The 26,225-nt window shown below is 33.1% G+C and overlaps 2 protein-coding genes across 3 annotated transcripts; one reads left to right on the top strand and one right to left on the bottom strand.

The window, feature by feature from the left end:
• The first annotated feature begins 1,592 nt into the window (after positions 1 to 1,592).
• On the top strand, positions 1,593 to 4,096 carry LOC108453062 (uncharacterized). Its single transcript, XM_017750957.2, has 6 exons — positions 1,593 to 1,970; positions 2,060 to 2,207; positions 2,391 to 2,551; positions 2,705 to 3,008; positions 3,099 to 3,292; positions 3,375 to 4,096. The coding sequence occupies exons 1-6, from the start codon at positions 1,892 to 1,894 to the stop codon at positions 3,527 to 3,529; spliced, it is 1,041 nt and encodes a 346-aa protein (XP_017606446.1). The 5' UTR covers positions 1,593 to 1,891; the 3' UTR covers positions 3,530 to 4,096.
• On the bottom strand, positions 3,747 to 12,599 carry LOC108453061 (aconitate hydratase, cytoplasmic). 2 transcript variants are annotated; one of them, XM_017750956.2, is made up of 20 exons: positions 11,874 to 12,599; positions 11,364 to 11,468; positions 11,072 to 11,232; positions 10,856 to 10,948; positions 10,230 to 10,415; positions 9,855 to 10,016; positions 9,189 to 9,333; positions 8,948 to 9,090; positions 8,803 to 8,859; positions 8,580 to 8,659; positions 8,389 to 8,464; positions 7,557 to 7,742; positions 7,284 to 7,351; positions 7,048 to 7,166; positions 6,753 to 6,874; positions 6,325 to 6,423; positions 5,752 to 6,231; positions 5,423 to 5,521; positions 4,812 to 5,054; positions 3,747 to 4,127 (listed from the first exon to the last, which is right to left on the bottom strand). In XM_017750956.2, the coding sequence occupies exons 1-20, from the start codon at positions 12,148 to 12,150 to the stop codon at positions 4,059 to 4,061; spliced, it is 2,970 nt and encodes a 989-aa protein (XP_017606445.1). In that variant the 5' UTR covers positions 12,151 to 12,599; the 3' UTR covers positions 3,747 to 4,058. The 2 variants fall into 2 exon arrangements, with proteins under 2 accessions (XP_017606445.1, XP_052884306.1); XM_053028346.1 differs by lacking the exon at positions 11,874 to 12,599 and having other exon boundaries at positions 11,072 to 11,210.
• Positions 12,600 to 26,225: the final 13,626 nt, after the last annotated feature.

Genomic DNA, 26,225 nt, shown 5'->3' with positions numbered 1-26,225 from the left:
TTATATACGTAATACTAAATACTAAATACTAAATACTAAATACTAACTACTAAATATGAAACGATTATTTTATTATGTATATATATTTTATTTAATACTTACTTGTGCTTCCGACCGTTGGTCTAATAGAAGTCGTATATCTTCAAGAGATGTGAGTATTCCAACATAACTCGCCGAATGCTTCCACCTAATTAAATAATTTTTTAACATACAATTATATTTTAAATGTACGTAATAATTGTAAAATCTAATATAAAATTTACCTCGTTATTAGTGGGAATGTATATGGGTGGTTCACTCGAGGATGTAAAAATGGAAAACGAAACCGTGCCCATGATTGCAGTAGTGATAGGCATCCTCCGATTTCGACTTTATTCGGTCGCATCGCCCCGTACATCTCCCGATAAAATGTTGCTAACATGGCAGACCCCCAACTTAATTCACATGCTGCTCTAAAATCAAGGAGTTTCAACAGCCATCTCAGATGTATGAGGTTTCGTGACAAGTCTGGCATCAGATAACCTCAAATCATCTCAAGAATGTATGTCCGAGCATTTCGTATTCTCTCTAATTCATTCGAATCATTATCCGACTCCAGAAATGTGTCTCGTTACTAGCCCATCTCGATATGACCTCCGTTAATATTATCCAAAATAGCACCCAAAAGCTCATAGCATACGGCTCCCCAATCAGCAGATTGAGCGGACCCGGTGACTACGTACCCATCGACCGGCAATCCCAATTGCAATTGCACGTCTTCCAGAGTGATAGTCCACTCTCCGCATAGAAGATGGAAAATGTGCGTCTCAAGTCCCCACCTCTCTATCAACGTACTAATTAGTTTCAGGTCCAACTTGCACCCTCGGCCTATCGTGGCCACGTGCCAAAAACTCGCTTCTCGCAGATAATTCTCTATCAACGACGATGGAGGACCAGACATATTACGGATATAACATTGCAACATCTGATCTAAAGACTGTTATAAAAAAATTATAAAATAAATATTAATTAAAATTGCATAAATGAAAAAAAATTAAATACTATTCAAAAATTAATTAAACTTATCACTTACCATTTGTTATTTGATCGACGAAGATGTGTTTCGTATCGAGACGAATTAATTCTCCAGCCATTGCTAACACGATCGAATATTTTTGTAATTTAAAAAATAAAACTAATTCAGAAAAATTTAAACAGATCTTTTTTGCAAAAATTAAAGAGAGCTTTGACAAAAATTGAGAGAAATTTGAGAGAATTTGGAGAAAATTTAGAGAGAATTGTAAGAGGACTATTGTGTGAAAAAATGAAAGAGGGGAGGGCCTTATATATATTGACGGCTGGAGTTCAAATGGTCAAGTGACCGTGAAAGCGGGACAAAACGCTCCCTCAGGGACGCGTTTTTTTGACCCGTCCCCTGACTTCGTGCTGACGTGAACGCGCTTTCAGAAGAAATGACCCTTTCCGGTAAATAATAAAAAAATTGGCACATTTCAATAAATAATAATATAAAAGGGATTTTTTTAGTAAATTGCCCCAAAACATCTATATTTTAAATTGGTTTTATTTTTGGAAACGAGGTATTGAGATTCACAATCCACTTTTGCAGATAATGGTTTGGCTATTTTAATTTTTATTTGGAATATTAAAAAAATAATGGAGAAAATGAAAAGAAATATTTTTATTGACAGAAGCAATAAACACATGGCTGATGCATTTCCTCTGAAATGGAGAAAAGGATAATCTATATCTTCAAGTTTATAAGAACTTTTCCAGACCAAGATTTAAGAATATACTTTTCATTATTTATGAATTAACTTTCTTTCTTTTCTATCAAGTTGAAATCGTAGATGGGATATTAAAACCAAAGTTCAAATAACCTTCTTCTTTTTTAATGGCTAACCAAACACCCAAATCCAGTCCTGCAACAGCAAATGATCCGGCCAAGGTGGCGGAGCGTGAGGAAACGAAAGGTAACCCAATATATGATTTTATTGAATTACAAAACCAGATACGTAATTTATGGATGAATAATCAATAATGTGCAAATTTTGTATATCAGATGATGAAATAGAACTGACGTGGAGAGAAGAAGAACCCGCACATTACATATTAGAAATCCAATCGCTTACCTTTCTTTGGGAAATCCTTTCAAGACCTCAAGTCCGCGGATATGAATCATCTGCATTTGAAGCTAGTGACCACAAATGGTGAGTCCCTTCAATCAAGTTTTACTTTGAAAGATTCAACTCATTTTGAGAATAGTTTAGACTCGATTTACGGGTTTTTCAAATCAAGTGTTAAACTCATTTGATTGTTTTATTTACACTTTAAAAGGATTCATACTTGGTGTTTTCCCGATAATAAATCAGAGTTGATTATTTTTTTGGCAGGAGTTTGATATTGAACCCGGAATTCGAAAATGGAGATGTCTATCTCTCTCTTTACTTACGAAATATGGACATTCAACATCTTGGCTCTAATAGGAAGATTGATGCTCTTATAAATTTTTTTGTATATCATCATGGAATGAATCGATACATCACCATTCAAGGTAAAATAGTTAAGTCTGTTCATGAGTAGGAACAGATCTAATGGGTCGAGTGATTCATATATATAAATATTGATTATAAAATATTTTAAAATAGACGGTAGTGTCATACTGATTCCCAAGTCTGTTTTGGTTTCCAAATTAAAATGAATATAGATGGGAAAGTGAAACGATTCAGTGCAGAAAAGGAAAAAAGTGGGTTTTCTCGACTAATGCTTCTCTCTAAATTCATCGATTGGCTGAATCCCCAAGAAAACACCTGCAAATTTGGAGTTGAGGTTTTTGTTGTAAAAACTGGATCCCTTAATCATGAGGTTGGCCAAAACCCAGAAAAGGAAAAAGGGGAATGTTGTTCCATCCTTGACCACCTTGAAAAAAACCGTGTTACTTGGCTCATCCACAACTTCTCCAACTCATCTGAACCTCGCTCCTTCAAGTTTAATATTGGGGATTATGTATGGTACGTTTACCACTCTCTTTTTTTTTTTTCTTTTTTTTTTAAAAAAAAAATCAGAAAGGTGTTGAATAAATATTATGATTATTTGTTCAGGGAATTACAACTTTATCCCATAGGTGTTCCGGAGGTGAAGAGAAAATATTTATCCATTTACCTTCACCTACAAGACTCGGAGTTTGAAAGTGGAGACAAATTGCATGTGCAATGGAGACTGCAAATTAAGTCAAACGGTCCAAGCAATCCCAGAAAAGGTGAATCTGAATACGATCCAACAAAACCCAGAACAGGTGAGTTGAATGTATAATTACTGAATACTAGTTGCAAGGCTTGATTTACATACTATTAAACAAAGTGTAAATTGTGATGTAGGTGATGCATGGTTTAGCAGGTCTCAGAGTTGTTGGGGGTTCCCATACTTCATGAAGTTGGCAGATCTAAAACAGACGCCTGGCCTAATTGATAATGATGCTTTTACTGTTGAAGCGGAATTTAATTTCATTTACGTTATCCAAGATCTTGCCTGAACCACACGCCGCCAATTTACACTAACTTGTTCCATCCAAACATCATCATAAAATTACTCACTGTATTTATTTCTTAATTTGCAGATTGTGGTCTTGAATAGAACTAAAAAATAATATTTAAATTGCATAAACACGTTATGTTTGCATTGTGAATTTAATGATAGTAAAATAGTGGACCTAGATGTAAATTATGTATTCAATCACATGAGCAACAGAATTTGAAATCGCAAAATTACAATCATAATTTAATATTGTGGTTGTAATCTCCGAGTAAAAGACATTGAATAATTACACAGTTGTGAAAGAGCTAAACATGCAATAAACCCCACCAAGGCCGATTAAAATAATTTACTAAATTTCTCGAAAAAGGTTGTTCGTCCATCAACGGACAATGCCTGTCTGTAAAAAAACTAATACAAAGCCCCATTGATGGGAGAGTATCGATCAGTGATTGATAGCATTTATTTGCGTCACACATTTTACAATTGTCGGGAATCTAGAAATGGTTGGAGGCTCCGGGCCAATGCATTTATTGCTTAATCAGGTTTCTAATAACATATGGAAGTATGCCGCCATTGTTGAAGTAGGCCAATTCAACCTGCAATTTTAAACACCCGTCAGTTATGCTTTTATTCACCTCATCTTCAATAACTTCAAATAGGCAGCTTTTAGAAGTTTAAAATATGCTTATGTCAAATATGTATTCATATACAACACTCGCACCTCCAAATAACATAAAGGACTAGATTCTCTGCGAATAAACATTATTAAGGTATAACTTCAAATTATTCTCGTGAAGGACCCTCTAAGCATATACAAAAACATAGAAAACTTGAATGCATCTATGCCAAACATATTTGAAACGCACACCCGAATCCAAATATCGTAAATTGACACCTCCAAACCGAGTCGATTTAGATATTTGCAAATAACCATGTCAAGGACTAAGGAGTAGCATATTTAGACCTATATTGTTTTGACTCTTTATTTTTCTTAACTATTCATGTTTGACATTTTTAGACATGTTATAAGAATTTGACCCTACAAAGACCCTCCAAATATATATGAAAACCTAGGAAAACTGAATTACCCGTGTTAGAACCACTCGAATCTGACACACATATCTGAGTCCAAAAAGTCAATAATGTAGATTCAAACAAGGGGAGCATTTTTCATAAATAAGACTGTTAATGCAGGGATAGTCACATGATAGCAGATGATAAAACACAATGTATACTGCACTATTTCCGCACAAAAAGATATATTTGAAACAATTCAGTACCTCAGTGTCGAAGCGGACAGTGCAGGTGAAAGACTTCCCATTATCCGTCGTGACAGTCACATCTTGACCGGGTCTTATATCGGTTATTTTGCTTGGGAGATCTATGGTATAACGCTCATGACCGGTTAAACCTAGTGTGTCGGCATCCTCCCCAGACTTAAAACAAAGTGGAATGATGCCCATGCCTACCAAATTACTTCGATGGATTCTCTCAAAACTTTTGGCAATTACTGCTTTTACTCCCTGTCATGCAAGGAAGTTACTCAGGTGAACAAAACAGCAAGCATGCAAGCTACTCCAGTTTGGACTAACCAAAAAGAAACTCTTTCATTGTTGAGTCAAGCTTGACCAGCTTGGGCTATGGAGCTCAATTTTTTACTGGATATATGAGTTTAACTAAACTGAATTTGTTTTGTTCTTTTTAGTCTTGAAGCAAGCTCAAACTCTAAAATTGAAACTCAATTGAGTTTTAACCAAGCTTCAAGACTCAAATTCTGAATGGAGCTCAAGCGTGTTAAAGTTTTAGTTCAACTTGGCTTAATTACACCTGTACACAAAGCACATCAAAAGACCAATACGAATTTCTTCACAGCAGCCAAATCAAGACTTACCAATAGCATTGGACCTTTTGCAGCCCAATCTCGGGAGCTACCACTTCCATATTCAGCTCCAGCCAAAACAATGGTGTCATATCCTGCATCCTTGTACCTCTGAAATTACAGATTGATTGTTCAGCTAACTATGCGTATAATTTGACAGCATATATAATCTCATATTGTATTTAAAACAAACCAAAACCAATGATTTGATTGTAGAATTGACATTTATTGGAAACAACAAATCTATAACGAAAGTAGTGCTAAATCAAGATTTGTTGTGTAATTAGGTAACAAATTGATTTTATATGAAGTGTGATAGACTTCAAAATTGAAGAACTCACCATTGCTGCATCAAATACATAGAGTTTCTCTCCTGTAGGGACATGTACCGTTTTTGGGCCAACTTCCCCATTCAACAGCTTGTTCACAAGGCGAATGTTAGCAAAAGTTCCACGTGCCATCACTTCATCGTTACCGCGACGACTTCCATAAGAGTTGAAGTCCTTGCGCTCCACCCCACGGTCAAGTAGGAATTTTGCAGCAGGACTGTCTTTATGGATACTTCCTGCAGGAGAAATGTGATCTGTTGTGATACTGTCACCAAAGTTCAATAAGCAGTAAGCATCTTTCACGCCATGGGCTCCAGGAGGCTCCATGGTCATGTTCTTGAAGTATGGAGGCTCATGAATGTAGGTTGAGTTGGGGTCCCATGAGTACATAGTGGAAGAAGGCACTGATAGCTGATTCCACATGGGATTGCCCTTTGTAATAGCCTCGTAAGTACTTTTGAACATCTCTGGCAAGACACTGGATTGGACAGCCTAAAACAGCAGAAAAGTTCAAGCTTATAAGTTTCATGCTTAAACACTGTGAAATTTGCAAGTTTAAGCGAACTGCAAGTTTAGGGTGTCTACCTCTGCAATTTCTTCAGTAGAAGGCCAGATGTCCTTGAAATAGACACTCTTACCATCCTTCCCAGTTCCAATTGGCTCCTTGTCAAAGTCAATATCAACCTGAAAAGTCCCCATAGTTACTGATAATAAAAAATGATACAGCAAAAGCTACTAGTCCATCAAAAAAATGAAATGCACTGATCTAAGTGATTCAATTCTAAAACATATATTATTGAATAAATCTTATTGAAAAGCACCTCACATTTTTTTCCAAGGAAATTAAATCTAAATGCACAAGAATTAACTAATTTAGAAGATAACCATCATTGAACTCTCCAACATTCTGAGTTAACATCAGATTATATATGGGTTATATATATGATAACATTAATCTCGGTAAATATTTAACAAATATGAGCATCACCAGTAAATAATTAGGTATTATGTACCGTGCCAGCAAGGGCATATGCAACCACTAAAGGAGGTGAAGCAAGGTAGTTGGCTCTTGTTAAGGCATGAACACGACCCTCAAAATTCCGGTTCCCAGAAAGTACAGCAGACGCTACAATGTCTGCGTAGAATATTCAAAATATTTTAGATTAGCCAGTTAAAAACTGAAAATTAAAATTGGCAAGGAATAAGATTAACATGTTAAAGTGTAACACAATATTTGAGTATTTACACGCTTACATCATGCAAATTATGAATCCCAAAAACTTTTACAGTTAGAATTTTCGATGGTACCGTTTTCTGAAATAGCAGAGGCAACTGATTCATCCAATTCTCCTGAATTTCCAATACAAGTTGTGCAGCCATATCCAACAATATGGAAGCCCTGCTTATTCAAATATTCTTGCAACCCACTGCATCATATAAACCAAAATTAGTGAACATATTTCTTATGATTATATATGAAATATTTTATAAAAAGGATTTTCACTCCAAATCCATTTCAGATGCAAGTAGAAATTAAGGAATACCTCTGCAGTAAATATTTTGTAACAACTCCTGAACCTGGTGCAAGACTTGTCTTTATCCAAGGCTTGACCTGTGGAACAATTATACAAGCAAAATTCACTTATTCACATTAATATTAGTATTCATATAGTTCAAGGAAAGGCAAGGAAGTTTGAATACATTGAAAAGGGGTTTTTAAGAAGAAAGTGAAGGTGCAGATTGGGAAGAAAAGATAGTAGGAGATATTACAGAGAAGGAAAGAGCAGCAGAAACATAAAAATAGAAAAATGCCAAACCTGTAAACCAAGTTCACAAGCCGTTTTTGCAACAAGTCCTGCCCCAAGCATGACACTAGGATTTGATGTATTGGTGCAGCTCGTAATAGCAGCAATTACAACACTGCCATGCCTGAGCTCTGCTGGCTGTCCGTGGAACGAAAATTTTGCCACTTTGTCCTGTGCCTCTTTTGGCACAGCAAAGCCCTACAACATATGGTAAGACATTCGGCAGAATGTTTAAAAGTTCCAAAAGAAAATAATTCTAATAAATTTACACCTTGAAGGGAAGAAGTTCTGATAAAAGTTGGTCTATTTCATTTCCTACCTAATCATATTATTTTTATCCTTTAGTTTTCCACTGTGTGATTCTGTTACTTGAGTCACCCACTTCTTAGAAAAGCAGTACATGGATTAAGGTCTAGATGGTAAGAGGGGTAAAAGTCTAGAAACAGGGAAAAGGAAGAGAGAGAATTGTCCACATAATAATTCAAATGAACATGTCATAAGTGAAGTGGCTTTCTTTTTCCATGTTTCAGATTCATGATTGAATATTTAACACAATTACAAGTTAGGTGCCAGATTATGGTCATGATTTTTTGAAAGTTATGCTACACACAGAGTATGTAATCAAAGGTATTTAGCTTTAAGGTTTGAGCCAGGTAAATATTACTTTATTGATCATCATACTTCAATATCAAATCGTTAGTGCTTTGTTTAACTAACCAAAGGAAAGTTAAAAGAAACAAATTGTCAATTAATTCATGGTAAATAATTGTTTACATAAAACAGACAATGAGCAGTAGTGAGGACATAGACAACAACAAAGATGTGGAGCACATTCAAGACTCACCTTGAAACCAGCTTTATTATTAAGACAAGAATTCCAATCACTCTTCATTTCTCTCAAAGGAACCCGATCATGTGGTCTGGAAAGAATAGCAGCAGTTAACATCGAAATAGTACAACAAATCATATTTAATATTTAAAAAATAAGCTAATTCCCTGACAAAACAAACAAGAAAAGTGGCAGAAAAGAAAAACCTCTTTGGTCCAGATATACAGGGTTCAACTTCAGCAAGGTTTAATTCTAGATATGATGAGTACACTCTTTCTTGTTGGGGCTGAACATATCAAGACCAGGTTGGGGAGCAAGCACAAGTAGAAGAGGAAAGAATTAGACTAGTTATTCTGAATACAAGTTAAACAACCGGAATCTGACAAGCATAAAGGACAAGTAAAATGAAAAAGGAAGAAAAGTTCTTGCCTCATTGTAGTCGACGAACATTTTATTTGCACGGAGATATGATTCTATCATTGCCACCTGAATTTGAGGACAAAGATGTCATCTAGTGCTTCAGTTTCAGTAATTGCAGATTATGGGCTGTTATAGGATGAAGTAGAAAACTCACAGTTTCGTCACTTCGGCCAGTCAATTTCAGATACTGCAAAGTAACATGATCTACAGGGAAGAATCCCATGGTTGCACCATACTCAGGAGACATATTAGCAATGGTAGCCCTGTCAGCCAATGAAAGTTCACTCATACCGTCCCCTATAAATTCATACAGAATAAAAAGGTTATAAAATATTTGATAGCCAGACATTAAGAAACTAAGAGTAACTTGCAACAACCCTATGAAAAGTAATTACCATAAAACTCAACGAATTTGCCAACAACACCGTGCTTCCTCAGTATTTGTGTCACAGTTAGAACCAAGTCTGTAGCTGTCACACCATTTCTTAATTTTCCAAATAACTTGAATCCAACAACACCAGGCAAAACCATGCTCATAGGCTTTCAATTTCAAAATCATTAATGTTAGGAAACAAGGATAGAAGAGATGCATATTCAAGCAAGTGAACAAGAACATGAACAGTATGGTTAAAAAAAAGAGTAAAATAAGAAAAGTTGGATAGTATATAGAGTAACAGAATCACAAACAATTATTGTCAAAGTCAGTTGAAGTATCATCATCATCTTATTCTGTTATAACGTTTGACACAAAACAAAAGAAGCCAAAAACGGTTGATAAAGACGAAAAATAATAAATGTGAGATACAGATCACATGCACACATCAAATTATGTGGCAACTTTAGTTAAAAGAGGCTTCATAAATCCTTCGTTGAAAGTTCAGGCTCATTTTTCACTTTTATTTTAGCATGTCATATAGAAACATGAACTGGAAATTATTAAATAGAAAAGAACTGTGTTGTACTCATCATTGAGGTATAGGGTTTAACTAGAAACTACTGAAATCATCGCCAAACAAACCACCAAAGTTTGGCGAAAAATATAGTTCTATGGAAATACCTACCTGACCAAGCATGGCTGCCTCAGCTTCAATACCACCAACTCCCCAGCCAGCTACTCCAAGACCATCTATCATAGTTGTATGGGAATCAGTTCCAACCACGCTATCAGGGTAAAGCACGCCGTTGGTGTTGAAAACAACTCGTCCAAGATATTCCAGATTAACCTAAAATTTTACAGTGTCAGCTCAATTTGCCACCATATTTACATGGATTAACTGTCTATGACAAATTCAAATTAGTGAAAAATGTAAGCTTATTTGTTCATTACTTTTCATCAGTTGGTAAAAACTTTTCTGCACATAGATCATTAAGGATATGTCGACTATTATGTTAAGAAGTGTCGATTGCACTTTGCACTCTGTTTCCATATCACATACCTGATGCACAATACCAGAACCGGGAGGAACAACAAGCATATTATGGAAGGCAGTAGATCCCCATTTAAGGAAAGAAAACCTTTCCTTGTTCCTCTGAAACTCAAGTTCCATGTTTGCTTGCACTGCATTTTCTGATCTTGTTACATCAACTTGAACTGAATGATCAATGACAAGATCTACCGGAACCTGAATATTTTCAGCAACACACCGTGAGGATAGAGCAAACAATAACTTTATTGCACAATAGCCAGGCATGTTGTAACAGGACCTGTGGCATTTGAAAGCTCATGTTTTTGAACTGATATCAAATAGAAAATTCTACATGACTTCCCATAAATCATCCAGAGCAGCCAACAGGATCAAAAATTGAAAAGAAAGATATCTCACATAGAGAATGCATGACAAATGGTGGTTGAAGATGATTTTGTACTAACTATGACATTAATATGACATGGAGAACATTTCTCAAGATCCACAACCTTATTAAGGCAAAAATATGAAAATATTGCAATCTTAAACTATGGCATCTAGAAACCATCCATCCCTCCAAAAATAATAAATGTTTGAAGATACTCCAGAACTCTCATCACAGTAAATATTCATGTAATTGATGTAAACAAACGCACCAAAGGATTAATCTTGTTTGTATCACTGCCAAGCTTGTGCATAGCATCACGCATACAAGCAAGGTCGACCACAGCAGGCACTCCAGTGAAATCCTAGCCAAACAAAAAGGGAAAGAAAGGAAAAGAATGATTTAAGATAAACAAAGCATCAATTGTTTCTTTTGGTAAAGATGTGCATTTATGCACATACAGACATAAACTAGGCTTATCAAATACCTGCAAGAGCACACGAGCTGGCTTGAAGGGGATTTCTACTTGCTTTGGTGATGTATTTTGCCAATCAATAATTTTCTCAACATCCTCCTTCTTGACTTGGAAGTTGTCACAGTTACGAACCGCAGATTCAAGCAGGATTCTGATAGAGTAGGGCAGTTTATCTATTATTTATAGAACAGAAACAAGGAATAGATATGATCAATCACACAATGATACTGGAGACAGGCATGAAGTAATACATCAAATTCATCAAGAGAATAGATATAAATTTAATTTCCATGAGAAAATTTACCAATCCTCGGATCATTCAGGGCAGGCAAGCTATAGAACTTTCCAAACTCGCCACCACCTGGCTTTGGAAGACTGGTCAGGACTGCCTTAAAAGGATGTTCAGCAGCTGAAAATCATAAAAATAGATGAGCGATCAAATTTATCAACAGATAGTTTTTCAGTTTAGTTATCAACTTCGACATACTTCACATGATTAAAATCTCGAGGGAAAAAAAAACAGCTATATACATATATAGGTATACTCACAAACATAACAATCTTTATACTGATTTCATAATACAATTCATCCCTTTTATCATGTAATTAATAATGAAATATTAGTTAAATTGAATCCGATGAATAAAATTTTAAATCTGAGGCTTATCATTAATTGGACCCGATCAAGCAACCTAAGATTTTGACTGAGAGTCTGAGACCTTAAACTAATCTAAACTACATCAGTAAATAAAATGTTGAATTTAAGATCGGATAAAAAAAATCCATCAAAATAAACAAAGCTATATAGCAGTACCCATAGTGGAAAACTTCCTCTCAAGCCGTTCGATGACTGGATTAACAGCTCTGACCTGAGCACGAAGGCTAAAAGGAGATCTCCAATCGAGACGGTGGCTCCATCGCGGAGAGCAATGGAAGGAACGAACGGCGGCGGAGGCAAGAGATCGTTGGTGATTGAGAAGCGAAGGAGAGCTTGGACTGAGATTCCGAAACGAAGAATGAAAGAACCGAGTTCGAGAGTATGAAGACGCTGCCCTTAAGAGAGAGGAAGAAGCTGAAGATGAGACCGCCATCAAAGATCGCAGGAGTTAACGTAAAAAAAAAAAAAAAATGGCAGTAACCAGTTAGCAGAAGAAATTCATGTCCAAGTTCTGGCTCTTTTTTCTTTTTGAGAAAGGCGTGTGGAGAGTGAGCGCAGCTGATTACCTAGCGTTTAAATTAGAGATTTGTATCCAATGACTATTCCAGTTCTGTTAAAAAGAAAATTGTTATATTTATCACTATTATTATCGACCAATCATTTTTTTAATTCACTAATTTGTTTAATTTAATTTATTTCTTTAAAATTAATTATTATCACTTTGATACCATCTATTTTTCCCATCATGAAACAAAAGCCATGTGATGTAGGGATCAGATGGGAGTTGCTGTGTGACGCTGGTCTGTGCAAATTTGTATCGAATGTTAGGAAGCTTTTGAACTTTCGCAAAGGAGATGTCAAATCACGGTTACGATTTGCCAGGAGAATGGATTCGTTATAGAAAAGAAATATCTACTTCGCAAATTGGGTTATGACTTTTTCTTGTGGGGACAAGCACACGTTGACGTCTACTATTCCTTTACCTTTTATTATTTCATTTTTAATTTTTAGGCTAAATTCAGTCACCCACCTAGTTACTATACTTTAAAATTTATGATATTTTAATTACTAATCCGTTAATTATGGTGTATTGAAAAACTGAGGTAGCATCTTATATCATCTTTTTAGATGAAAATATTAGGCCAATTTTGTATACCTATTACTTATATTTTTCTTTTGAATAATTTAGGCTTCGTTTTTTTAAAATATTTCCTATTTACATCTTTTATTTCTATTTTTAAAAAATTTAAAAGCACATTTGATAAATAGAAACAAAATTTGTTTTTACTAATGAAAACATGTTTGATAACTATTTTCTACAATAAAAAAATGAAAAATAAAATAAAAAATTACATTTATATAGATTCAAACCAAGATATCATATTTAATATTTGAAAACTGTTAAAAGAAAAATGAAAACAACTTTTTATTATTTTCTAATTGTTCACATATTTTATTTCCATTTTCAAAAATCATTCTTAAAATTTTCAACACTTTTCTTCAATGCTTTCCATTCTCTAATAAATCGAAAATAAATTTGGTTTATTTTTCCTCAAACCAAATGGAGCCTTAATTCCTTAAATTTTTTTCTTTTAACTTTATTTTTATTTTTCCTTTTTGTTTACTTCTCCATATTTCTTCTTCTTCTTTTCTAGCTGCTCTTTTGGTTGTTGATTCATCCTTCAAGGAATTTGGGGCATGGGTTTGTAATTTTTTCCATGGTTTTAAGTAATTTCAAATGGGTTTTGTTAATGTCAATTTTATTTACCAGGCACCAGCTGCAACGTTATTTGCAACATGGAGAATAACTGGCAATAGACTAAAGCTTGTTTTATGTATTGGCATTTTTTTTTTACCCAAATTAGTTGTACATTTGTTGAACGGATCTTAGTTTTTTCCAACCACCCATTAGCAAAGCTTAAATGTGCAAGAATCAAACTAAGCAATGATAGAATTGAGTACTTTCAATACAATTCAAGTTATCATGTGGAGATACTCTAACAGCATGTTTGGTTGGGAGGCTTAAGAATAGATTCCAGCCCAATTCGGCGGGCTCATCACCAAACATTAGTTTGGTTGTCTGTAATGCTATTACAGCCCGAATCTATTCATGGCGTATTACAGGGAAAATGTTGAATAGCCATTCCGTTCCCACACCATTGAATAGCCATTCTTTCCCGTGTGAAGTAAAATTTTTTCCCCCTTTTCAAATTTTGCCCTCACCTATAACAGAGAATGAAGAAGCACTAGAACCATCATCTTCTCCCTCAGTTCACAGGTAACTTTCTTTTTTTCTCATCTTTATGTTTCCCGTTTTCCCTTTGATTGAAGAAAATACCTAGGTCAATATATTCTTCGTTCCTTCTTTTTTTTTCTTCACCTTTTAAGCCAATAAAACCCTTTGGTTGCAGAGTTGCAACACTTTTTTTTTTTAGCTTTTTCACTACATTTTTTATTTCCCCTCTATGAACTTTTTGGTAGTTAGAGTCATCAAAAAGGAATCAAGAGATATCGGAATGGAGAAATCTAGGACTTCGAGGACGAAGTGGTGGTGGCAGCGTCGACGGTAATTTCACTCCCTCTCTCTGAATTTTTTTCTATTTATTGTTATTTTTAAGCTTAGGGTTCTCATCTTTATTTTTCTTAGTTGGAAGCCAAAGACAATAAACTTTTCATGCATTTAACAGAAATAGTTTCATATTCGAATAATTAAAGCACGAAGATTAACATTTTGTGAAGAAAAAAAAAACAAAGGCAGTATTTTGCTTTTATTGGCAGCATGATTATGTGAAAATATTGAAGTTGTCTCTTCATTAGAAACTTCTACAGAACTAGTGAAAAAGAGGATTAGATAGTGCATGGAATGCATTTTGAAATTTGATTGTGGTTACATGAATTATCATTCATTTGGGGATCATCTCCAGGAAGATCTTCCCAGCTTGTGAAAGCATGTGTGTGTGCTGTCCTGCTTTGAGGTCAAGATCTCGCCAACCTGTTAAGCATTACAAGAAATTATTGTCTGAAATATTCCCCAAGTCTCCTGTGAGTATCTACTCTTTTCTTTTTCTTCTTTTTGGATTATACATTTTGGTAATGGTGGTCTTGGTGAAACTAGAGATGAAATCTTTATACATATTTGGGCTTTTGGTGATGGCTATTTAAGTTAGCTTGCTTTTGAGTACTTTAATTTTTAATGTGAGGATATCAATAAGGAATATTTGATCCTGCAATATGCCAATAATGTCTACTAGAGTTTTTCTTTTTGAATCGGCGCTAGATTGTTACTGTGATTGTGGCTATTCAGTTGGTTACTCGAACTCACCTGTGAGTGTCGGATACAAGTATGTGTCCTGTAAGGATATGTTCAATTTTGACATAAGTTTTTCATGTATTTGGAGATTCATATCCTACACTCATATTCATACAAAATGAAGAATTAAGCTACATAGCTGCCTAGAGTTCTCGGATTTGACTCTAATGCCATTTGAGTATTGTAATTTCACAAATAGAATAAAAATACACTCCTCTATAGTTGGTTTTTTTACTTTAAAAGAAAAAAAAAAGTTATTCTTTGGTTGGATCTTGGAAGTAACTAGAGATTAAACAAAATTGTTAGATGCGGTTAATTAGCAATTCAGTTGGTGCATTTCTGAAGAGTCATTGTTCATTTTCTGTTAGTCCATGCCATTGTTTTAGATGTCAATTTTCTATACATTACAGAAACTGTGGCTAGGGAAACATTAGATCAAGTTATGGCAAATGCACTTTCAAAATCTGGTTTTAATCAATCTGCAGCATACATTTCATGTCTTCTTTTTGCAATGGCATTTTAAGGATGCCTTTTTTTTTTCTTATTCCTAGAATGCTTACAAGTTATGACTCTTTTGGTGTACCAGAATACTGTGAGAAATATGTCAAGCCTAACAATGTTGTAGGAGCAGAAGAAGTGAAGTCAAGTGACGAAAAACTGAGTGAAGATGAATATGTTGCCTCGGATGATGAGGAAATCACCGGAAAATAGATCTTTAGGCACATATTATGCCCTGCATACTCACTACGAAAATTGTCTTGTGTTGTACATAATGTTCAGCTCCAGGAAAATTCGAACATGACAAAACCGGGGAATATTTGGAAAAATTCCTACTTACCCCTTTTTGTCATTACTTTCCGTGGATGTTTGTGTAAATTAATCCATTGTTGTTCAATAATTCAAATATTTATCCACTGCTGAGACTTTAAAAAACAATTCTCCCATATGCTCCTACTCCTTATGTGCCTGCATCAATTATACTACCGTTTATTATGCTTTGTTAGTGTTATTTATACATTGGTTGATCTAACTTTGGCGATGACTTATTTGGCTGCCAATGGAATTTATATCTCCCATATCTCCAACACTTTATGGTGGAATCCATTTTGCATGGCTTTTGATTTGGTCTACAATTTTTTGGTTGGCTAGGGTAGTCTCATAGAGAAGTTAAAAAATGAGTTTGTTTGGTGTATAAATGTTTGATATTTTTCATATATATAAAAATGAGAATAATTATTGCTTTTGGATCAAGATTTGTAATTTTGGCAACTCCGATCCTATGAGATTATGTTATGATTTTTATCAATTTATATTTTAATAAAATTATATTAAGATGATTATTAAATTATATGTTTTATTTTTATTTAATTTTATTTAGTAATAATTATATTAAAACATGATTAAATTATTTACTATTTTAATAATAATCTTAGTAAAATTTAATAGCAATAATTATGTACTTAAAAAAATCATTAGGGTACTCTAGTCATTTTAACTTTTTTCTTATACTATTACAATATCATTCTATTCAACCAAACATAAGAATACTATTACAGTTCTATTTCATTCCATTTAACCAAATAATTAAATTACTGATTACAGTTCTATTTCATTACAGTTCTATTTCATTACAGCAAACTTAACGTACCGTAAAGATGTTTACATGTGGCTATTTTGGTGGAATATGTGATTGTAATTATTTGTAACTTAACAAAATTTTTTTAACTCTTCTTTAGGCTAGAAGTATATATTAGGGTTTTATACAAATAATACTAAAAATAATTAAATAAAAAATGGTATGGGAAATAAATTAATTACAAAAATAAGAATTTTTATAGTACATTGCAATGCCACTTGACTAATTGACTACACCTCTTAATTTTTTCCTAGTCATCATGCAATCATATTATTTAAAAATAATTTTTTTAGTATTGTCACTTGACTGAATGACAACTTGATATATGTTCTTTAAAATACATATTTTTCATAGGTATACACGGCAACGCTTTAATTTTTTTTTTAAATGGCTTGTCAAAAAGGAAAAAAAAAAAGTTAAAAGAAAAGGGTTGGTTAAGTTGGGGAGCCTGTGCCGAGATCATATCAGACAATAGAGTCAAAGTAAAAAGTAAAAGAAAAATAAAGATATATTTAAAATTTATTTATTTTTCTATACTCTTATACATCAATTGTTGCAGCTGTTGAGTCAAAGTTGTACTCAAAATCAATTCATTCAATCTCCATTTATTGATTCTATTCAAACAAAATATCAAAGCCACTAAGATCATGTTTTCAAATTATTTAATTTAAATTGAAACAAATAAAACAACAAATCATTTAAATTTGTTCTTATACGTAGGACAATTTTCAAAATTAGAATGGCTAAAATTTCTCAATAAATAAAATTTCAAATTTGATAAAAAATATGCGGAAAATATAAAATTATTCATTTTAGGAATGTTGAATTTGAGTATATATATATATATATATATATATACTAGTTTCTTTATCTCATGTATTAGTTGTATGTATTAATTAGAAAATTGATGCAGTTCAGTAAACCAACTAAAAATTTAACAAAATCAAGTGTATCTATTAATTAATAGTATAACTACGATGAGCACAGATATCGTTCCCACAAAGACTAAAAGTACTAATAATTGTTGTCTTTCTATTATTTAACTGACAAATTAGAGTGATTGATTAAAACTAAAATTAACTAAATTAATTAACTAAAGAACACTACAAAGAACAAATTAGGAAAATAAACGATTAACAACCAAGAAGTGAGGCAATACCAAGGAAAAAATCCACCTAGACTTCATTTGTTATTATCAATCTATATTACGCAATTTCTTCACTTAGCATCCTGATCCGTAAAAATCCTTAAATTATGTTAATATCTCTCTTCAAGAATAAGAGCAACTAACTATAGGTTGATTAATTAAAATTTATTTCTAATTAAACCCTTTATTATCGCATTAACTCGATTTATGGATTCTCCTCTTAGATTTCACTCTAATCCGGTAGATTTATATTGTCCTATTTCTAGGATTGCATACAACTCCACTTAATTATGCTAGATATTCTCTTAAACAAGGTTTATTCCTCCTCTGATTCAAGCACATCAAACATGGATTAATAATCTAGAAATATGAAACCAAGAATTAAGCACACATAATTGAGAACAAGATCCAAGTATTTATTACGTAAAAATAGAAATCAAATAATAGAATCCATCCTAAGGTTCATCTACCTAGGTATTTGGGAAACTAGTTCATGATAGCAAATAAAAACATCCCAAAGACAATATATCTACACGAAACAAAGAAGCTCATAATAAACTTCAAAGAAATCAAAAGGAGATCTTCAATCTTGATAGAAATCTGCTTTTGAGTCAACTTCAATGGTGTTTTCCGAGTTGTTATCTTAAATATTCTATGACGGCTCTCTCCTATCTTCTTATTTTTGTCATATATAGGTCTTGGAATGCTAAAAATTGCGTCTTTTTTGCGTGTTTAGAGTGCAAATTGTGATTTTGACACGGTCTAGCACACGTCCGTGTAGCTCCTGTACCTTACTCTGATTCCGATTTTCGCTCGCTTTGCTCTCAAATACTTTTCTAAGTATAGAAACATGAGTTTAAAGGATTAAGAGCATAAACTTCACCATTTTAAATCAAATAATCATCCAAAAACACATTAAGAATTAGACTAAAACGTGAGTTTTAAAGGGTCGTGGAAACACATAAGAACTCTTGAATGGAACTAAAAAAGAGATGTAACTCCAGTTCCTTCGGAAATGGTAAGATCTTTGGCGCAAGAAGAAAAGGTTGATTCGTATCATCTTGATTTGCTTCTGATTTCTCTATTTTTTTTAAAATACCGCTTCTCATACTTGTATCGAATAGAACATGATGAGGCAAACCTTCTTCATATAAAACCTGTTTGATTTAGATTGAGAGAATCATACGGTTTTATGAAACCATGTGTATATGCCATGAATCCGCAGTCAATCCTATTTCTGATAGGAGCAGTTGACAATGGAATTAACTTTTTCCATTATTTTCGTATCCATAATAGTGTGAAAGGAAAGCCTGGCTCGAAGTTGTTTAAGAATAGTGGTGTTGTTGAGTTACTCGATTCTTTGACTTAGGATTAATCAATTTTATTTCCTAATGGGGGTAGGGAAGGAATATAAATCAGCGGTAGAGTGTCACCTTGACGTGGTGGAAGTCATCAATTCGAGCTTGATTATCCCTAAACCCAATGTGAGTTTTTCTATTTTTCCTTGCCCCTCGTCGTGATCAAATAAGAATGGATAAGAGGCTCGTGGGATTGACATGAGAGGGTAGGGGCTATATTTGTGGGAGCGAATTCCAAACGAATATGGAGCGCATGGATACAAGTTATACCTTAGAATGAAAGACAATTTCGAGCCGGCTTTGTCTACTAACAAGGAAGCACTTTTGGCATTTGTCAAAATATTAAATTTATTTATAAAATTTATAAATTTTCACACAAAATATAAAATAATGCATTCCAAATGTTGTATAAAATAATATTACATTTTAATATTGTAAAAATATTTATATTGTACATTATAAAATTTTAAAATTCTATAAATATTGTTTAAATTTTGACAAAAAATTTAAATAATGTATTATAAATTCCATATAAAAATTTTAATTTTAATTAGTTAATATGTTTTTAAAATTTTTAATTATTTTAAAATCATTATAAATTAAATAATTTTTATACCAATTATAAGCTTAAAATTATTTCAATGAAAAATAAATGTTTTTATATTTTAAAAATATTATAAGTAAATTTTTATATTATGAGCTTTACCATAATTAAAGAATAAATTCAAAAGACGAACTTTACATTTAATTAAAGCGGTGTCATCGGTATGTCAGAGATATCAATAAAAAAATATTTTATTATTTTAGATCGCTGTGTATACTCATAAAAATATATATATTTTTAAAGAATACATACCGATATCGCCCGCCAATATGTCAGACGATACTAATAAAAAATCATTTTTTTAAATAATATGATTGTATGATGAATAAAGAAAAAGTGAGGTGGTAACGTTAAGCAGTCACACAGCACCAAAATGTACTAAAATGTATCTCATTTTCATAATTAATTATTTTATCAATCCATTTTGTATTTAATTTTGTTTTAGTATTATTTTTATAACTAATATGAACCTACAGTTCTTTCCATTCAACATCTCAAAAGACCGTGGGAATGGAAAATCTTGAGAATCAAGAATCCAAATAATATGAACTATCCTTACCAAGGCCTAGACCTAATCATGGGCGGGGCCGAGCGGCCCGGCCCGAAGGCCAGTTTGAAATTTAAGAAGGTTTGGGCAAAAATATAGGTCCGAAAAATGGGCTTGAGTAAAAAAATAAGGCCCCTTTAAAAAATGGACTGGGCCTCAAGTAAGACATTTTTGGCCTGAGCCCGGCCCTGCCCGAATACACTAAAAGTAAAAAAAATCTACTTTTTTTAATATTTTTTTCTTGTTATTTTCTCCTATTTTGCTACCATTTTACTATTATATTACTACTATTTTGTTGTTATTGTTCGGATATTGTATACAATCTATTTTATTGTTAATTTTGTTATTATTTTAAAGACATTTGTTAATTTTGTTATTATTTTAGAGATATTTGATTGTTAAGTTGCATCTATCTTAGTGTTATTTAAGTATATATATTTTTAAAATTTATTTTCAGTTTGTTGAAAAATATTTATTTTGATATTTTTAGTATTTTGATGCATTATATATATTTTAAATTATATAAAAATAATAAAAAATTAATATGGGCGGGCCGAGTCGAGCCTGGATTTTAGTATTTTTATCTGGGTCGGACTTAGGCAAAATTTTAGGCCCATTTTTCGGGCCGGGCAGAGCCAGGGCTTAACAAACAGGCCTAAAATTTTAGTTGAGCCCGGCTCATGCTCACCTCTACCAAGGCCTGTACACAACCTAATTTTTTTTCTTTTATTTTTTACGTTAACTTTATATTTTATGTTTGAGGTTCGAGATTTGTGATTGTTCATTCTAATAATATCGTTTTTAAAATTCAAACTTGTATCTCTCCATGAAAATACAATGTACATTTCCATTACATTAACACTTATTAGTGAAACACAATCTAATCTTTGAATAAATCTAGAAGCCCTAAGGCCTTCCAGGATGGACACCTATCAAAATTTTTTTGACATGAGAACATTATGAGTAAATTTCAATCACATTCCTTCAAATTTTTAGATTATAAAAATGATTAAATTTCAATTTAATATTTATATTTCACTCAAATTTGATATTTAAATTATATATTTTAATTTTGACATAATTTGATACCCAACTTTTATAATATTATTAGTTAGTCTAAATAGTTTATTTTAATTAAAATGATGATGTGAATTTTTAAGAATTGTTAGTACCATTAAAATTTATTAAATTCAAATTGTTACAATACTTTATTTGTTACATGAATACTAAGTTTTTTCCTTCAAAATACCACACCAATACAAAAATTCTACTCATGTTAATGAATAAACATAATTTTATAAATTTAAAAAGTAAAAAAATTAAAAATTAAAAATAAAAAATTAAATTCTAAATATATAAATAATAAAAAACTTTCAACTATAAAAATAAATAATTAACTCAATAAAAAGAATTAAAGGATCCAAAACTCTAAAAAGATTATAGACCCAAATCATGGTTTGGATAAGATTTTTGCCCTTTTGGTTAATTTTAAAAAGTAAATCCGACCGTTGCATGGTTGCGGGGAAAACAGAAGAAAGGGGACTAAAGTCCGCCTTGTCTTTAGGTTTTTAACCTTAAAACGGTTTGTACCCATCAAGCTCCAAGACCTCAAGCATTCCTTGTGCGCCTTCCTCCTCCTCACAGAGCCACCGATGCCGTCGCTCTATGGTCTGGATTTTCCATTATATAAGAGAGATTCGAAAACCATTACTTATAACTATTTTCTCTTCGAATAATTAGTATTAGTTTTTTCACACAAAATGGAACTTATATATTTTACGAAACTGACAAATTACAACTCAAAATTGTCCATCATTGTGAATCTGACAAATTAAGCCTAAAATCCCACCAATCGTTGAAAGCAGACCACCACTATAAACTCTTTCACTATTCTTCTTCAAGTCTCTGCATAGATTTCGTTTCAAGCCTCAATTCTTTTTAATGATTTATGGTAAACATTTATTTATACTATGTTTTTAATAATTTCTATGATTCGTTAAGCTTTCACTTAGTGAAAACCCATAATTCATAAAAAATTCAACATGCTCACCGAAGAATTTGAGATTTTTCAAGTCTTGAGACATTTTCATAAACACCCAATTGCTTGAATTATTGAAACTGATTAAATAACTCATCAGTTTTTAGCAGGTTATAGAAATTCTATAACAAGGGGCTAGGATGGGGTATATAGGGGCACATGGAATAGCAGCCTTGCACAAATACAAATACAGTGGGGAGGATCACTCTTACCTTGCTAGATATGTATTGCAGCCCTTTTGGAGCCGCCTTGTCAACTTCTTCTCTCTATGGATGCCGTAAACTTCTTTCACTTTTTTTCATTTGCTTTGAGTTTCATAGTTTTATTTGTTGCTTGCTTTTCTGATAGCTTTTTACGTCTTTTTATTTGTTCAAAAGTTTTTAAAGTTTTAATCAGACTGTATCATATGCTTTAGTTCATTTTCTAATGATATTTTGCTGACACTGATGTATTTAAATTTGTACATGTTTATGCATGCCTCCTGCTCGGTATTTTCTCTAGACCAAACATGGTATGCAATGCTTACTACTCCAAATTGCCATTTTCATTGAACATATTGGAACCCCTAGAGTGCATATGCATGTATTGTTATGCTTTTGTCTCTTAAGATAACACTTACAGGATTTATGTTCTTGGTTATATCTGCACTGCTTGCCTATGTGAGTCTCAAACTCTGTCCTTATTTTGTTCAATGTTATATTTATTTTCATTTTTGATTACTGGTATCAAACAAATAGCCATATCCAACACTCATCTAAGGCTAAGTAACATAATGGTATTTTGGAAGGCTTAGGAGAATGATACATATTCCTTTTCTACCGTTTCAGATTTATTCACCTCACTGTGATTCAGCCCCACCAAGATGGGTACATTTTGTTCATGGATTACTTCTATTTATATATCAGGTTTACACCTCTTCCTAGTTCGCAATTCATTCAAAATCATCTCTTCTTCTTCCCTTGGTGTGATTCACTTTCATTTTCAGTATGAGTTCTTTTGGACATTTCATCGTTTAACCTTGCTAGACATTTGATGCCATAGATGGGAAACAAGCCCGAAGAACAAACTCCTCTAGTCCACTTGGAGAACTTTTTGATCATGGTAGTTGTGAAAATAAAATAAAATAAAATAATAAAAAATAAAATAAAGAACACACAGATTTTTATGTGAAAACCCTTTCGGGAAAAAAATAAAGGGCAGAGATGCCATCAATGGGAAACAAGCCTGCAGAACAAACTCGTCTAGTCCACTTGGAGAACTTTTTGATCATGGTAGTTGTGAAAATAAAATAAAATAAAATAAAATAAAAATAAAATAAAATAAAGAACACACAGATTTTAACGTGGAAACCCTTTAGGGAAAAAAACTATGGGAAGAGGAGAAGAAAATTTACTATGTCGAATTCGAATAATTACAAGATGAATAGATTATGTCTATTTATAGGCTTGTAAAGCCATATTTTAGTAAGACTGAAATACCTTATTCTAATTAATATCAAATAGACGGAATTTAATAAGGTTTAAAAAACCTTATTTTAAAATAAAATAAAAGAAATGTAATTCTATATGGATTCTTCTTTTATTTTATTTTACCACTGTATTTTATTTAAATAAGGATTCAGTTCACTTAATTCTAACAATCTCCACCTTGACACGAATTCTCAATGAACAAGTTCTTCATCACGAACTCTCAACGAACAAGTTCTCCACCTCTTCCATAAAACCCCTTAAGAGTTTAACTTCAACAATGAACACCAACCAAGTCTAAGCAATGCTTGAACTTGGTTATAGGAAATAACTTAGTCATTATATCTGCAAGATTTTCATGAGTACTAATTTTGCTCACAACAAAATCACTATCGAACATCAATGTGTTTTGTTCTTTCATGAGACATTTGATTTTTTGTAAGAAAGATGGCACTCTGACTGTCACAGAATACTGTGCTGATTTGAAGGTCTTAATTGAGTTCACTAAAGAGTCATTTCAACCAAATAGCTTCTTTACAAGCCTCAGTAATCGCCATGTACTTAGCTTCAGTGGTAGACAAAGCGACTGTAGATTGCAAAGTGGCTTTCCAATTGATTGCACAACCTCTGATTGTAAAGACATAACCTGTGAGAGATCTTTTTCTATCAAGGTCTCCAGCAAAATCAGCATCAACATACCCAATAACTCCATCTCTAGTTCTTCCAAACTATAAGCAAACATCAGTAGTAAGTATCTTAAAATCCACTGAACTGCTTTCCAGTTACCGGGATTCGCCATGTATCTGCTAACTGCATGACTGCATATGATAAATCTGGACGTGAACAAACCATAGCATACATGACAGATCCCACTGCACTAGAGTATGGAACATGTGACATGTACTCAATCTCAATATCTACTTATAGAGACAAAAACGATGAAAGTTTGAAATGGGCTGCTAAAGGAGTACTAACAGGCTTAGCACTCTACATATTGAACCTGCAAAGAACTTTCTCAATGTACCCCTTCTTACTTAGGTACAATTTACTTACTTTTCTATCTCTGAGAATATCCATTCCAAGTATCTTCTCTTGATTCGCATCTATATCTTCAGCCACATTTAAAGTATAAGCAACTAGATCAGCTTCGGCATACTTCTTTGGAGGTTTAATTTCTCTTCTAGTTCTATTTTTGGTGATAGAGTATTGTGATGAAGAAGCAACTCTATTCTTAATTTTTGTACTGGTTTGAGGAGTTGACTCTGTATTAATCTGATGCTCCACCTGCTTTTGATTTTCTTTATTGGAAGAGTCTTTAAGAGATAAGTTAGGTAGCATAGCAGTTTCATCAAAAACAACATCTCTGCTAATCAAAACTTTTCTATTTTCAGGACACTATAACTTATACCCTTTTACACCAGCTTTATAACTAAGAAAAACGCATTTAATGGATCTCGGTTCCAATTTTCCATTATCAACATGAGCATACGTAGGACACCCAAAAATCTTTAAATCAGAATAATTAGTAGGATTACCAGACCATACCTCTTGTGGAGTCTTTTTCTCAATGGCAACGGATGAAGATCAGTTGATCAAAAAACATGCAGTAGAGGCTGCTTCTGCCCAAAACGACTTTGGTAAGTTGGCATTTGACAACATATATCGAACCTTCTTTATGATCGTTCTGTTCATTCGTTCTGCAATGCTATTTTGCTGTAGAGTATGGCAAACTGTCAAGTGTCTCACGATCCCTTCTGACTTACACAACCTATTAAACTCATTAGAGCAGAACTCTAAGCCATTGTCTGTGCGGAAGTATTTTATTTGTTTTCCTATCTGTTTTTCAATCATAATTTTTCAAGACTTAAATGCGAAAAATACCTCGCTTTTCTGCTTCAGGAAGAACGCCCAAACTTTTCTAGAAAAATTATCAATAAAGGTTAGCATATAATTAGTTCTACCTCTCGAAGGCACTCTGGATGGCCCCCACAGATCAGAATGAATATACTCCAACGTTCACTTCGTGTTATAGATTCCTCTGGTGAATCAAACTTTCATTTGCTTCCCCAAAACACAGTGCTCACAGAAATTCAATTTGCAAATTCCTTGCCCATCAAGAAGTCCTCTTTTGTTCAATTCTATCATGCCATTCTCACTCATATCCCTTAGGCGCATATGCGAAAGTTTAATAATATCATCATCTAATAAGGAAGAGGAAGCGACAGCTGCATCACCAGTAACAGTAGAACCCTGCAAAACATATAACTTGTCAGTCTTTCTCTGGCCTTTCATTACAACAAGGGAACCTTTGGAAATCTTTAAAACCCCACTTTCAGCTGTGTATCTGCACCTTTTTGAATTAAGAGTACTTAACGAAATTAAATTTCTTTTCGATTCTGGAA

This window comes from Gossypium arboreum, chromosome 5 (assembly GCF_025698485.1).
Source record: "Gossypium arboreum isolate Shixiya-1 chromosome 5, ASM2569848v2, whole genome shotgun sequence".
Taxonomy (NCBI): Eukaryota; Viridiplantae; Streptophyta; class Magnoliopsida; order Malvales; family Malvaceae; genus Gossypium; species Gossypium arboreum.
Note: the sequence above shows the minus strand (reverse complement) of the source record. Positions and strands in the feature narration are given on the sequence as shown.

What these genes read in the sequence shown, in the direction of transcription:
- LOC108453062 (XM_017750957.2), top strand. Translation starts at nt 1,892, where the DNA reads ATGGCTAACCAAACACCCAAATCCAGTCCTGCAACAGCAAATGATCCG. An exon ending in GGAGCGTGAGGAAACGAAAG is followed by an intron (nt 1,971 to 2,059) that starts GTAACCCAATAT and finishes TTTGTATATCAG; the next exon opens with ATGATGAAATAGAACTGACG. An exon ending in TCGATACATCACCATTCAAG is followed by an intron (nt 2,552 to 2,704) that starts GTAAAATAGTTA and finishes AAATGAATATAG; the next exon opens with ATGGGAAAGTGAAACGATTC.
- LOC108453061 (XM_017750956.2), bottom strand. Translation starts at nt 12,150, where the DNA reads ATGGCGGTCTCATCTTCAGCTTCTTCCTCTCTCTTAAGGGCAGCGTCT. An exon ending in CTGGCCGAAGTGACGAAACT is followed by an intron (nt 8,860 to 8,947) that starts GTGAGTTTTCTA and finishes CCTCAAATTCAG; the next exon opens with GTGGCAATGATAGAATCATA. An exon ending in CTTGTGAACTTGGTTTACAG is followed by an intron (nt 7,352 to 7,556) that starts GTTTGGCATTTT and finishes ATTGTTCCACAG; the next exon opens with GTCAAGCCTTGGATAAAGAC.